General features: G+C 36.4%; 1 protein-coding gene across 3 annotated transcripts in view; it reads left to right on the forward strand.

Moving 5' to 3' along the window:
* Positions 1-1,760: 1,760 nt before the first annotated feature.
* LOC133524391 (huntingtin-interacting protein 1) overlaps positions 1,761-16,186 on the forward strand; it is a 54,104-nt gene continuing 39,678 nt past the window's right edge. Inside the window, exon 1 of one of the 3 annotated variants that reach the window (XM_061860373.1) lies at positions 1,761-2,169. Coding sequence is in view for 1 of the 3 variants with exons in the window: in XM_061860372.1 (XP_061716356.1) it covers positions 2,086-2,169 (84 nt within the window). In the remaining 2 variants the exon portion in view is untranslated. Of the gene's footprint in view, positions 2,170-14,664; positions 15,076-16,186 lie in introns of those variants that run through there. The other 2 variants (XM_061860372.1, XM_061860374.1) reach the window with 2 other exon arrangements.

Below are 16,186 nucleotides of genomic sequence, written 5' to 3' on the forward strand. Positions count from 1 at the left end.
GTGAGTGAATGAATAAATATAATATTCAATCATAGACATACAATATTCAATTATCATTTAATCGCAGTTGTCTATGATTTTAGGGTTGTGCGCAGTATCTTCTTAGTAGTTTGTGGTTGTACGTGTTTGGATTTCTTAAAAAAAAAAAACCGAAAATATCGATAGCAGTTATCGATATGTAGGGCAGCTCTAAGCTCTCTCTCTCGCTCGCTCTCCGCTCGTTTGCATTTGCAGTTCTTTCGGAAAGTGCGTTAGTTGCATGGAGATATAAAATGGAGCACACTCTAACTTTTTTTCTTATAGTAAATTGAACCTTATCACGGAGGCAGAAAGCTGTTCTTACCAGACTAGAGAAAACGGTCTTCTTGAGATAGCAAAAGTGGGGCGCGGTGTCTCACTCGCACATGTTGCTAATGTTAAAGTTTTTGTGGTAGTATTTATATTAATATACTACTGAAATTAAATACTTTCTTATACAATTTTAGTGCTATATATAGAGTGCGGTTCTCAAATCTTTTTAGTAATTTGTAAATAATTATGATGTCAATATTATTAACTGATTAAACCAAGCATGTGCATAACAAAAAATACACAATTTTAATATGGTAGACATTGTAGAAACTTTGAATATTAATTGGTATCCCCAACTTAATGACATATTTTCGAGATATTTCCAAAACACGTGAATGGTGGAGCTCAGCATTTAAATGCGAAATATTTAAAAAATGGGTAAAAAATGTTGTGTGACAGGTTGTAGAAGTGAAAGTTTTGCTGATTGTGGTATATATTTTCACAGGTGAACCACAACGAAAGAGGAAGACTACAAATGAAAAATCGTGACCATTTTTGAGTTCGACAGTGGCGGCTAACGGCGGCCATTTATTAATTTTCGAACACATGTCCGGCATGGTAACACCTTAAGTATTTTAATTAGAAAATATTAATCTCATACACATGGAATCCAGGGCTATATCCGCGAAAATCGAAGTTCATCAATTGCGGGCGTTTTTCTCTGTCAATCTTATTACGTCTTAGTGAGAGTAAAAGAGAAAGATCCCCGCAATTTGTGAATTTCGGTTTTTGCGGTAGGCCCCCAGTTATTAGTATGTGTAAACGAGAACGAATATCGATAGAAATTACGGCGGACCACCTTCCTCACGATCGATCATGGTGGCGGTCCGGTACGCCTATCAGCTATCAGTAACAGCTTTTAGGACGACTACATTAAGTAAGATTTTGTGAAGCGTTTTACAGAAGAGAATAAACTATATCCATCCCTTTTCAGGGGCCATAATACTAGCACAGCAAAAAGACAGTAAGATTCTCTCTGACTATGCACAAATAAGTCGTAGTATTTAACTATTTATATATTGTTAACATTATTTGACTTCACGTTTAATTTTTTTCCTTATTATTATTTTTTCCTGCATCAACATACACAAATGTCTCTGTTTGACCCAATGGTTGACTGGTAGAGAATGCCTTTTGGCATTAAGTTCGCCATTTGTACATTTTTCTTTATGTGTGCAATAAAGTTTAAATATATAAAATAAATAAATAAATGAGAAAAAATCTTGCCCAAACTATACATATATTCCACGTTATCCTAATATCCCAGATACATATAACTTATAGTCACCCTAATTAGAAAGAGATGCAACGCCCCACCTTGATTTCTCATGTGGACACACTTTTTGGCCAATGTACCCTATCCGGTTAATCTTTTAAGTCCGTGGTTAGCTGCTGTTGCGTTTCGTTTCGTACGATTGTTTTGTATTGTTCGGCTTCTTTTCAATCATCCAAATTTTGACAGACGTGTGTATAGTGTACGGACGGACGGTGGCGGCGCAAAAGGAAGTGTGTGATACTGACTTCGAAATAACACGAAAAAAAACAGTTTCTGATTTAAATATAGATACAAACTCAGTGTTAACAAAATATACGTAGTGTTTATAATAACCTAATAAGTGTACTGTGTGTCTCGACTTATAAGTAGTTAATTATTCGGTCGTGTTTCCACTGCAATTTGAAAATACAATTGTGTTTTGGATTTCCTGCTCCAAGTTCTTCGCATGTATCTGACCCATGGCGTCCCTTTCATTGCCCCGAGTCCTTCAACTAAAGAAAAATAGTTTGGACGCTGAGCGTGAGCACTTTGAGAAGTTTCAGGTGAGTGCAAAGTACCTTGAAGTACACGACATTATGCTAACCTTTATTTGGGAAACTAGTGTATTAGTATACTTAATGACTCATTTCCTAATATGTAATTGGTTGATAGGACACTTGTATGTTACCATGAACATGGATTTCATTTTTTACAATATAATCTTCTCTATTTCTGTACCTATTAATAATTCTTCAGAACGAATCATTCAGAACCCGTTTAATTTATGTACAGAATTGAAGTTTTATCTTACAGCACATTAGATCTGATAGAGTCCCCATAAAGGGCTCTATCCCTCAAGGTAGCGTCTTAGGCTGTGTTCTATTTATTATTTACATAAATGATCTTACTGACATTCTTGACGAGCATAGCACGCTTTTTGCAGATGACATTTCTATACTATTGCCATGCGCTACTACTGTAGAAGCTCAGAATAAATTACAGTCAACCTTAAATACAATTACTAATTGGTTGCAATCCCACAACCTACAGCTCAACATAAATAAAACAAAAATTATCCAATTTAAACCACATCAAAAATCATCATTGCCAATAGACTTTAAATATAATAATTCAAAATTAGATAACGTGAGCTCTGCGACTCTATTAGGAATAGAATTAGACTCAAATATGAGCTGGAAAGACCATATTCTAAAATTGTCAAAAAAGTCATCGTCTTTTATATATGCCCTTCAGCATCTAAAGCTAGTTACAGGCCTACAGACATCCCTTGCGGCATATTACGCATATGCGTATTCGCGAATATCATATGGCCTGGTCCTTTGGGGAAATAGCTGCGATATTGAAAAAATATTAATTCTGCAAAAAAAGTGCATTAGAATTCTAGTAAACATTGATCAAATGGAGTTGTGTAAACCTTATTTTATTAAACATGAAATACTGACCGTTGCGTCTATATACAAATTCGAATCATGTAAATTCATTAGGAAACATTTAAACTTATATTTATTCAAAGATACAACTCAAAACAAAAAAGAAATAATCGTAACCTAAATCAACTAAAAGTGCCTTTCTCGAATTCGTAAGGAAATAATGTAATAATACAATCAAGTGATCATGCATGAATGTACGTGTAATATTAATTTAATGAACTGTGCGAAATAATTGTAATTTAATCACCTACTTGTAGCCCTCTTATATTGCTGTGCCCTTACAGGGTGTCCCATGTATACCTATATGTTCCATTCCATCCATGCTTGTAATGTGATATGCAATAAACTATTCTATTCTATTCTATGAAATACTAGTATAAGGCTCAACATATTTCGGGATTTAAGTTTTCTTATATCTCTGAACAGAGGCAAAGAAACTAAAATACCTGTACAAACAACTGTCTTGTATTCTGTTGCATGTGAATGAGCATTTTATTAGGTAATTAAAATAAGATGAATAAGAATAAGAATTGTTTATGTAAAAGAAACAACCTTATTTAAAAGATATCTTGCGGCCCCACACTAGGCTACGCCTGTTATGTGGTAGCCAGATTCAGTTTAAAAAAAGTAGTTACATAAAAAGGCTAGTTACTCTGGTAACATACAGCCAAAGATATGGTTAATTAAGAACTAGGTAACATTATTAAGGGAGAAGTATATCTAATAATTTTAATATGTAATCTAATAATGAAAGAATGCACAAAAAATTTAATCAGTGTGTGTGTGTGTGTGTGCATGTGTGTGTGTGTTAAATATTTAACATTACTCATAATTGCCATTACCATAAATTATATATCTTTATATTCACATGCTGTGCTTTAATTGCATGCATCTAAATAAACACTACACTTGTAAAATCACCTCAACCATTATCTCCATCAAATTCCAATCCAAAAGTTAATTAAATCTCAAGATGTTCTGAGCTCCAAATAGCTGTTGGCTGCATTACTTAATTAATGTGTATTCTAGTTAAGGATGTCAAGGCTGAAGTTAAATAAACTAGATGCAATTAATCAAATTACTTAACTCAAGGTCTTTAGAATTTGTATGTAATCATGAATTATGTTATTAAATTTGAAAAAGTCCCTTTACCCCCAGATTGCAAAAACATTTAGTACGGTCAAATTAACTCAAATTTCACTAAAGTCAGGAACTAATTCTAAGGACTAATAAAATCACTACGGATTGTTTTGTATGGGCTAAAAATCGAACTTTATACAGTCGTTACTAAATTCACCCCCCCGGAAAGGGGTGAAATCGGCTGAAAATAATGTAATGGTTGTAACTAAGAAGAGAAAAAAGGTGTACTCGGTGCAATTTGGCGTACGTTTTACAGCACTTATATCTAAATTCGCACGTGTTATTTATGTTAATTTAAGCTACGGAACAGGTAAAAAAAAAAACAACATACAAAAAAATCTATTTTGGCCATTGCGGGTCTGGGGAAAGTAATGTACTCGGTGCAAATTGAGTATATAATTAGAAAAAATATCTAAATCCAATGTCAAATTCGCACCAGGGTGCGACACCCGGAAAGTAGTTTTTCATGTTTTACTCTAGTTGTACTTCGGGGGAAATTTTAATACTATTGGAAATTGATGCAATCATATTCATTTGATTTTGTTTACATTCGCACCCCATAAAAAATTGGCATTTTTATACGGAACATGCAGTTTTGTAATCAAGTACCAAAAACGTAGAGCAATAAATACACAGAAGCGACAAGCGCGTGATTAGTGGCAAGAGAAGGAACGCGCGTAGATGCACCGACGAAGCACGGCTCTTGAGGCACGAGTAGTGGCATGTACGTACTGCAAAAATAGTATGTTTTTTTTTCTTTTATACTACGTCGGTGGCAAACAAGCATACGGCCCGCCTGATGGTAAGCAGTATCCGTAGCCTATGTACGCCTGCAACTCCAGAGGAGTTACATGCGCGTTGCCGACCGTAACCCCCTCCCGCCCCTCGTTGAGCTCTGGCAACCTTACTCACCGGCAGGAACACAACACTATGAGTAGGGTCTAGTGTTATTTGGCTGCGATTTTCTGTAAGGTGGAGGTACTTCCCCAGTTGGGCTCTGCTCTAGATCTGGAATGACATCCGCTGTGCTGTGCCCTACCACACAGAGCGAGATGACATTCACAATGCCCATACCTCTCGTAAAAGGTTTCTGAGTATGCAGACAGACAGTCAACAAATTAAATACAGGTACGCTCAATGTTTGTTAAATTCGAAAAATCGCGTTTTTCCATATACTTACGAAAACGTTAGACTACTTAGTTCACTCAATGATTGTTTAAAACAATAGTTCCGTTTTAATGCCAGAAGAAAGATTTGTGCTCGTTGCCCGTCAAAAGTGTCAAACAAACTGTCTCGGAACAATCGCTGCGCGTAGGGTTTGAGATCCGGATATCCGAAATATCCGGATATCCGTCAACTATAAGATCCGGATATAGCGGGTCATAAGATCCGGATATTACGGATCCGTTAAATATGGTTATTGACCTATAACCGAAACAATTTTCTAATGAAATTTATGAATAATTTTGTCATTTAAATATAGTATTTTCATATATTTAAGCAATTCAAATACTAACAGCACATCAATTTTGATAAGTACATCATGTCACGCAGTAACTTTATACAATGAATGCGAATGTTGCTTAATGCAAACATTAGATCATTGGATATCCTGATGACTTGGGGCTATCTATAGGCTCAAAACAAAAGCGACCTGGAGGCCAAGGCTAGGATAGTAGAGTAGGAAGGAGAGAAAATTGGTCTGATAATCAACCACTAGAATATCTCCAAATGAATAGGGCTAAGATGGTCGGCTCTTTATCATTTGTCATGAAGGGCATAGTGACAAGTGATAAAAATAGAACCATGCTGCCACCGCAGATCGAAAAGAAAAGACCTACCTAAAGTAATCGGGAAGAGGAGATAGATGTTCGAATCCAAAATGCCCTAAGATGCTCAGCAGCGCTTCACCGAGTTCTAGTATCCAAGCTGATCAATAGACTGTCCATGATTCAAGTCTATAATACAATAATTAGATTTTGATGAATGGCATCGGTAAGTATTACACTTGGACTCTGAATCAGAAAAAAAAGAACAAGTTCTTAGTTTAGAAGACGAAATTCTGGCGGAATATTCTGGGACGTATCAGAGATGAAAATAGAGAAGATGAAAGCGTAGGAAAAATAGGAAGCTAGAGTAGCTAGTTGCGGCACCCAATATAATTAGCGAGATTATAGCCGCACGACTTCGCAGACTTGGTCACTTGGAGTGGACGGGAGAGAATCGGGCTGTGAGAAGATAGGAGCGATGTAGCCCTATAACGCCCTCGGAGTATCCAACTAGCGTGGAGTGGTGCAGAATAGAGCAGAGTGACGTTGTACTTGTGTCAAAGGCCAAGATTCTTTTTGGGTCACTGATCCAGTGAAGTAAGTAAGTATTGCTTTCATACTTAGTATTTCATGACGAATGAACACGAGGTGAGGCATTGGATGTATTTCCAACTATGCACCAGCTAATCCAGATATAAACCCTCCTTATTAAGTACGGTTTTAGAGATAACATTATGTTAGCTATTATAATAATCAAGTAATCATTTAAAATTGGTTGGGATAACATCATTGTATTAAAGGATTAAAACATAGTTAAAAACGTTATTTCTGTGTTATCTAAATCCGTTTATTCGGATATTATTTTGGTGGATATTCGAATAATTAGAATATCACAATATTCTAATTGCAAACCCTACATATAGTAGTGGCAGCCAGTAGTGACACAAATAGGTAATGTAAATACTGCGAGGAGGATCTTGTTTAGGAAATAATCGGACAGACAGACGGACATGACGAATCTATAAGGGTTCCGGTTTTTGCCATTTGGCTACGGAACCCTAAAAACAGAGCGATCGAGTGTATTCCTTCAACAGGATGCTCTCTTACAGCATATAAAAAGGGCTTAACAGACCCACATTGGGACCAATTTACCGGAATAGCGACCCACAAATGCTAGATTCTTGCAACTAGGCTTGGCGAAAGAAAAATGATGGACCAGCGTACACCTCTTTGTAGAAAACCTTTCCTGATGCTAGTCTCAGCTGCAAGGAGCTATTGTCTTGCAAGTGCAAAGAACGCTGTACAGGGTGTGGGTGAGTAAAACACGGATTTAAATACACTATGCTTTGCGCATGCGAAGGTGCATGCTCTGGGACAAAATAACACGTAAAAAATAATTTTTGTTTAATTAGTGTGTAACTTTAATTAGCTAGATCCGGAGTAAATTACAATAAAACGATCTCAGTATTCTTAATTTTGATAATAATACTTTTATCGAAAATATTACTTTACTATAAATATCGTTCAGCAAGTTACCTTTACTTAAACATCATTTGCCTTGCAAATTGTATTGAAACAGCCATCCGACTCTTGGTGGTGTCATCCGGTATGAAACAAAAATAGTGTAATTTGCTTGTTTATAAACCGATTTTCAAAATTTTAATGGAATTTAATAGCTTACTAATGTAGCATTCATATCTTGATACAATGTTTTCCTGTAAAGTTACTAGTAAAGTTGATGAAAACAAAAAACGGATTTTTTTTCGGGAAAATTTAAATAAAACTTAAAATTTCTCGCAAACTATGGTACTTACAAGGTCAAATGTATAAACGATATTGTAGCGCATTTAATTTTGCTTTTTATGACACCCCACACAAGCTTACATGTGATATACTTTCTGTGGTATACGCAATATTCTGAACACGGCACCGGCCATTTTGATGACGTCATAACTGGTGACTTAACCACGTTAGAAACTGTCTCCCGATGGTTTTTTGTCAAAATAACATGCTTAACAACATACTAAAATATGGTGCTGGTTTCATCAAAGGCACCTTTTGGGCCCTATATGACCCTAAGGGAAGCGCCTTCATACCTACTCGTATAACATTTTTTTATACAATCAAACACATTTGAATAAGTAGTCGATAAAGCGGTCAAACACCGATAGATTATTAATATTTTGTAACATGACATCACTATTTTTGATCTCACATAGACAATTTACGCACAAACTTGCATTTCATTTTTGGTCGCACTTTTGAAGTTTGACAGTCGTTCTTGATATCCTATTTCTATGTATCCGGATCCGAAAAATTGTCGGATATTGCAAACCCTAGCTGTGCGCTGCGCTATCTCCCCGCCCCGCGCGCCCCGCGCCGTGTGCGGCAACCACCTTCGCTTGCAGTTCGTTGCGATTAATTCTATTTACTTTTTGACAAACTTCCGGTAAAAAAAATCTATTTTTTATTTAGTGCAAATGTAGTGTCTTTAGATAAGTACCGTTTTTAAAAATTTCACGTCTCTCTTAATTTCCCCCGAAGTACAATGTACAAAATAATTAAAAATACATGTTCCATAATTTGCCCAGGCGTGCAAAGTTAACTGAATGTTTATAATGCTTTAAAAAGCTTAACTTGAGATTGCACCAACCGACTGACTTATCCTCGAGCCGCAATCGAAAAAAAAATTTTTTTTAGGGTATCATACATTGCACATCTTTTTAATTAAGATATACTATGCATCAAGGTGTTCTCTATACACTACTTAGCTTGAACCCAATAGCTTTTAATTTACTCCAAAATTACGGAACTTTATAGTTTATACCTAAAATTTAACGGTCTTCCGTACATAATAGAAACGGTGCAACTCGGGGGAAATAATCTAGTTGCGCCATCTAACCAATCCAAAAAAAGCACGACTACACGACTTACTTCCATACTTTTCGTTAACTTGACTATACTAATTCAGAAGAACCGAGGATCTACTGCGAAAGTCGAAATATCGTTATCTGCCTCTCTATCACTCTTGCATATTGGAGTGATAGTGAGGCAGATAACTAAATAAATATTATACGACATTATTACATAAATTTACTAAGTCCCACAGTAAGCTCAATAAGGCTTGTGTTGAGGGTACCTAGACAACGATATATATAATATATAAATATTTATAAATACTTAAATACATAGAAAACACCCATGACTCAGGAACAAATATCCATGCTCATCACACGAATAAATGCCCTTACCAGGATTTGAACCCGGGACCATCAGCTTCGTAGGCAGGGTCACTAGTCACTACCCACTAGGCCAAACCGGTCGTTCGAGTTCTCAGATACGTGTTAGCAGCAGGTGTTTCTTCCTAAAATTTTTGTCGATGAAATTATTAATAGTGTACTATTTTAAAAAAAGCTTATTCACGGAATTGCCTCTATGACGGATTTGGCAGCATTGACCTCACAGAAGAACGTCCGAATCAAGCTACTTGTGATCGAAACTAGTTCGAATAATCAAAATGTGGATTTTTTGGGCGAAATCAAGTAAATTATTTTATTAGTTATTATTATAAAACACCTGAAAAACGTTCGCATGGGTTATTGAGAGTTCAGATAAAATATTCGGATAATTGAGGGTAGGTACAGATTACCGAGGATCTACTGTACCATAAAAGACGGTCCTCCATTGTCCTTCATAGTAGCCGAATATGGGGTTTGCCGAATACGAATATTCGGCCGTATGTTCGGTTCAGATCTTACCGAACCGAATATTCGGCCGAATTAATCGGTTCATCTGTACAATTTTAATAACCATTTGAAAACACTTCAATTACATTAGCAGCTAGAGATGAATTACTTTTTAGATAATTCCCTCAAAACAAACTGGTCGAAGGACTAGGGACTCGCAAAAAAAAATGCTCAAAACATACATGAATAATGACAATGGGAAAATGTAACCTGATGAAAGAGATGGAACGCAAAATAACAAAAAAACATAATAAACTTATTTGCCGAATATTCGGCACCTTTAACCGAATTATTCGGTCGGATACGAACATTGGAAAACTTGCCGAATATGTCGAATACCGAATACCTAATTACCGAATATTCGGCCGATCTCTATTTATAGTGTGACTGCTAGTAAGAGTAGTAAGTGTAGTATACTAAAGCATATAAGAATTAGTAGTGTGCAGTCAGTGGACTACACAAAGTGGAACTGTGTCGAGTTGCGTCATCACTCCGTCCGTGACAGCTGTGTGTACAAACATTGCATATCAATATCGTTTACGTAGACAGACAGTCGTTGCACATGATCTAATACCAAAAGTCGACACATTAACGATTATCTGTATTCTTTACAGATCTGATTTTGGTAGGTACGACTACGACGATGGCTGTACAATGTTACAATTTGGTTACAATACGGATGTCCAAAATGCACCTTATTCTTTTATCAACAAAGTCGTATTCATTTTGAACATCTCGCGTATTTAGTCACTTCTGCTGCAGACTACACAACGTTTAGGTACCTACTCTAGCTTTTCCGCCATCGCACTACGCGACAAAATTTCCAGCTTCACCACTTTGATGGTTGGCACTCCTCAACTCTGCATTTCTCCACAAACTTCCTGCCTTGCCTTCCACTACTAAACTGGAATGAACTGTCGCCTTCGGTTTATTGTATTCGGAATTTCGGACCCCTACGACCTTCATACCTTTAAGAAAAGAGCGTGCCGTATTCCTATCTTAAAGGCCGGCAGCGCACGCAAAAGAATATATAATTTAAGCGAGGCAAATACGAAGTATTGCTAACAACGCCAATGCCAGTCTCAAAGACATTCTTTTCCACACTACTGTCAGCGATGTCGATTATGACGACAATGTCTGGCCTAGTGGGTAGTGACTAGTGACCCTGCCTATGAAGCCGATGACCCTGGGTTCAAATCCTGGTAAGGCCATATATTTGTGTGACGAGCACGAATATTTGATTTCGAATCGTCGGTATTTTCTATGTATTTAAGTATTTATATATTACGAGTATTTATATCGTTGTCTAAGTACCCACAACACAAGCCTTATTGAGCTTACCGTGGGACTTAGTCAATTTGTGTAAACATTGTCCTATAATATTTATTTATTGTTATATATTAATATTATAAGTATCTACTAATTACAATGTGTCAATATGTCATGACGTGAGCCATCTATTATGTATTATTCGTCATAAAAACGTCGATTTATGCCCTTTTCACCATAATTGGCTCAGTTGTTTTGGCGCATACATTTCATACATACATTCCCTAAGAGTCGGGACGGGTAAAATTACGAGTTCACAAAGTCTTGATTTCAAACAATATAGCATAGTGTTATAATCTATCGCAACTATTCAGAGCACGACAATTATATGAGTCTTGGAGGATTTAACAACAAGCCTCCAAGATATGAGTATATGACAATGCTAATAAGTATGTCATCGTTTGTAACAATTGTAACGCAGTGGTTAAAGGTGGGGCAACCTTTGCACTTAAATATTGCACTAGCGTTACTATACTGACTATTGTCATGTGCTCGTGTCGTAACAGCGAGTCAGTCAACCATCTCAGAGCATTCACTTCCTAAGTGAAACTAGAAATGCTATATTTATATTAAATTACTAGGTTTCCATTACAGCTTTGTCCTTGTGCCGTGAGTACTTTTTATATCCTTCGGTAACCTACTGTGTTTAGCTAGGTATTTTGATATGTTATTAAGGAAACTATAGGTATATTTACTGCTGCTTAATCTACTGACTGATTAATGTTAATGAATGACTGTTTGTTTCATAATAAATTAAAATGAAAAAAAAAAAAAAATCGGGCTAGTATAAGTAAATAGTTTAGATCTATGACTCATTTGTATACGCTTTATCATTGTTAAATGTTTATCACTTACTCTTCGGTAAAGAAAATATCCTGGGGAAACCTGCTATTAAATCTGCGAACTTGCGAAGGTTCAAAGGTCTGTGGGAAATCCCGAGTCTGCATTGGGCTAGCATAGAGACTTTAGCCCAAATTCTCTTGCGAGATTCCTCCCGGGCTATACCTAGCAATAGATTGAATATATCTAATCGTCACACAACTTTGTCACTAATGTATTTGATATTATTCAATTTGGTTCCAATAAAATGCATCACAACACAACAGAAGTCAGAACACTGCGACAGATCGCATTGTTTTAATCTATTAATGCCGGGGAACGGAGGAGATTCAATTTATGATTCGTGTGGGTTTCCCGTTCAATAATTTACATTCAACATTTCTTATGGCTTGCGTAATTCCCTTTGTTCTGAGAAATCTTCCTAGTTATTTTTACTTTTTATTAGTTATCCGCAAGAATCATCGATAGATACGAAAGTTAGTATCTGTGATGTGAATCTCTTTAGTGAATAGTTCGTGTCATCCACGAGGACGCGCAAATTTGTCAAATTTAACCTTTAATAATATGACAATATGAGTCAAGGCACGCGTCGTCTTTAATGACACAATATATAGGTACGTACTTACTTAAGCCATTCAGTAATGAAAAAACGAATGTCAGTAACAGCGCCTTATTAACAATAACAACCCACTCTGCGACACCCGGTGCCCAAAATAACGAAAATAAATGATATATATATTAGGTAGTTTTAAAATGTATAAAGGACGGCAGTTTATTAGCCCGTTGCACTGCAGTCGAGGCTGCGGCGGACATGCTGACTGCAATTTACGAATTTAAACTACCGCCACGCAAATGCGCGCCGGCCCACTTAAATTATCCAGGCCATGTGCTTCATTCTCGTTGTGAGGGCGAGGGCGAAGAGTCTAACAAATTCGTAATAAAAGAATAATTTGTTTATAAAAAATCTGCATACTATTTTAAATCATTTGTGTACGAAATTTAAATAGAATCATATCCATGTAAAAATATTCGTCTAAAAAGTGCTACCGGCCACCGATCATTGATAATCAGCATCAAACTAAAGATCATTATACAGTAATATTCATTTTCTCAAACTTGCTATGAAATGATGACATGAAATGAAATGAAATCGTTTATTTCGGACATAATTATCCATAGTTTTGCTTAAAATATAATGAATAATTTCTAATCTAATTTACTTAATATAAATAAAATCTACATTAAAATAATTAATTAACTTACATTAAATTAAAATTATTATTCTGTCTCACATGCATGGACATCCACGTCAAATTAGGTCCGGAAATACTACATATCAGGTGCGATGAGTGAAGATGATATGTAAAGGAATTTCATACTGCCTTACACAACTAGGACTGTAAAGCAACCTTCTTTTGTTTTTTAACGTCAAATTGTGACACAACTTCTTGGCATCCAACCATCAACTAGCTTCAGTTAGCTTGGTATGGTGATTTGTTGTGCATATTCGTTGCTAAGCAACGGCGGTGGCGCATCGCGCTGGCGCGCGGACTTACGCGCGCAAGTTTGTACACCGCTGATACAGTAGCGAGCCGAGTAGGTCGCCACAAAACAAATTGACTACAATTTTTTGTTTTAATTGCAAGTTTGAGAAAAGCACTATACATATCTCGGCGAGAAACGGGGTAGCCGGCCGCGTATCTCTATCCGGTTTCGCTACGCTCAACCGTATATATCTACTTGGCCTGCAACCCTACGTTTCCCGGCCTCTATTGTAATGTACTATTACACATTTATGACCCTAACTCTAGTCGGTGGAGTACCGCCGATTTAATCCTGTTTTTTGTTCAGTTTTGATATCCTATCATAACATAACATTAACCTCCTCTTTAGCCTAAATCACAAATGCCTTCTTTGACATCCACATCCTTTAATTTTTCCTTCTATTACAGTAGCTATTTAATTAATCGTCGTATCGTGCCACCAACATGAACGAAAAAGAAATCCTCTTCTGTTCTCAATCATCGCCATATTAAATATCTTCTTATCTTACTAAATCTAAACTTTTTCATTCGTTCTTTGTTCTATTTAACTCATACCTTCCATCAGTCGCCTTTAACTCATCTAAAACAGTCGTGTGTGCTGTATTTAGGCGTTTTTTTTATCTTACCGGATCCGGTAGGTTCTAAAAAGTGCCGGATCCGGCCGGATTACCGGATCCGCCAGAACGGATTGCAATCCCTATTCGGTTCATCTGTATCATTCTAATAAACCATTAGAAAACACGCGGGAAAATAAATTTAACCTTTTGAACGCCAAGAACACCTAAAGTCATCGTCACTAGTTGTGCCCACACAGCGTCAGGAAAGACTATAGGTGTTATGGCAGATGCTGTCAAAGTAACCTTCACACTTTTAATTAATGTTTAAATTAGCTTGCTTGCACCCGGGACCTAGAAGTGTCAGTGACGTTTTTGAAGGAACTTACATTTTACAGTGTTGCAACAACAACTAAAAAAGAAATACTTATTTATTCACTTCTATTAACTATATGTAAAACAGTAAATGTTTAGGTCATTTTGAAATGGAAATCTACTTTGGAGTAGGCAGCAATTCAAGCAATTTGGATACGCTTGAGCCAATTGCCTGTACGAACGTTATTAAAATCGATAAACCGAGAAAGTGTAACAAATAAACAAACACTTTCATATTTTACTTTCATATTTTAAGTCGCTGTTTATAACTACGATGTCCACATTTGGTGATAAAAACAGTTAAAAAGTTCATTTTGAACACCTCGGCCGCTTATCTAATTCTGCTGTTGACTATATATGTAGTACGAAATGAAATATGTAGTATTTTCGGCTCTCGCTGTTGGTCTGTTATACCTGTTTCTTCGCGTCCATCCCGATTCTATTTTCACACTTTTACATGCATTTGAAGGAGCTGTTGTTAAGTCTAAGATTATTAATAAAACCGGCCGAATATTGGACATGATATTTGTCTCTTTTGCTATCGATAAACAGTCGATAATGGCGATTGTTGTGAAAACCTGACGCATCTGATAACTTATCACTCGCCACTTCATACTCCCACTTTAGTTTTTCACCGTACGCCCTTTTATTCACAGGGATTTATCTTTTTTTTTTCGAGAAAAAGTTGTATTGTTGTATTTCATTATTCATCGGACTAAAGGTAAGTCTTTAACTTTATTTTTTCAAGTCTTTAAAAAATGTACGGTTAATGATCTCCTGAGATGTTTTCATTTCTATTCTGCAATTTAGATAACATTGAACGCCTTTTAATCTCATCAACACATGCCATTCTTTTGTTTGAAGCCGTTAACGGCTTTAAACAGTTGGAAATCTCTGAATGCAAGCCACTTGAGATCGCAGACAAAGGATGAAACAAGTCGAGATTAGACATAAAGTGGTGTTCCCGTACTTAAATACACATTGCTCTTGCATGAAGACGTCTCTGCCCGTTGAACCTTCAGCTTTTTCACTGGCTCTCAAACATTTTGGCCGCAGACCCTTTTCTTTTTCTTTGAAAGTTGGAACCTCTAAGGGCGTCTGCTAGCTGGCGCGGGTAATATCCGTCGCATGCGTCTGTGCCAGTTATAGCGTTGTTCATACTATTTTTCGTTAACCCGTTCACCCGCTCCGTGCAACCGCGCTAGCTAGCGAACGCCCTAAATATTTGAGTAAAGATTTCTAAAAAAAATCTGCTATGCGAGAATAACAGCTGTGCCGGCGCTTTGGACTGGATTTTCAGAAAGCCCCACAAATAAATTTCAATGACCTGCGGTCTGTGCAAACTTTAGAATAGATGGTGTAGGTAATCAGATCCCACGTTCCCATTCGAGAACCTACTGCGATGCGAGAAACCCACTTTATTCGTTCTCACAAACCGATCGATTTCAATTTCCTGATAGCATGGAAATCTAATAGCATTAATATTGCCTTTATAGCCTTAATAATCTTATCTTGCTAAGCGTACAAAACCAGTAAAACTATTAAAGTAAACCAAAATTAAAATTCTATTGTGTAAAAATCTCGCTTAGGTAGTTTTTAACGTGTCGATTTATGAAATAAATTCGCGCTAGATTTGTGATAGCGGCTAAAGATACTTCAACAAACATGCCAAAATATTTTCAAATTACTTTGTTAAATATTTTGCCTCATTCAAGTGAGTTTTCTCACTTTAATGAGGCAAAATATTGCGTTTATATTATATAATGCGTTTATGATGATTACCGAAGTTAAGATAAAAATCTACTCTAAGATAAAACGTTTGTGGTCATACA

Source organism: Cydia pomonella, chromosome 13 (assembly GCF_033807575.1).
Source record: "Cydia pomonella isolate Wapato2018A chromosome 13, ilCydPomo1, whole genome shotgun sequence".
Taxonomy (NCBI): domain Eukaryota; kingdom Metazoa; phylum Arthropoda; class Insecta; order Lepidoptera; family Tortricidae; genus Cydia; species Cydia pomonella.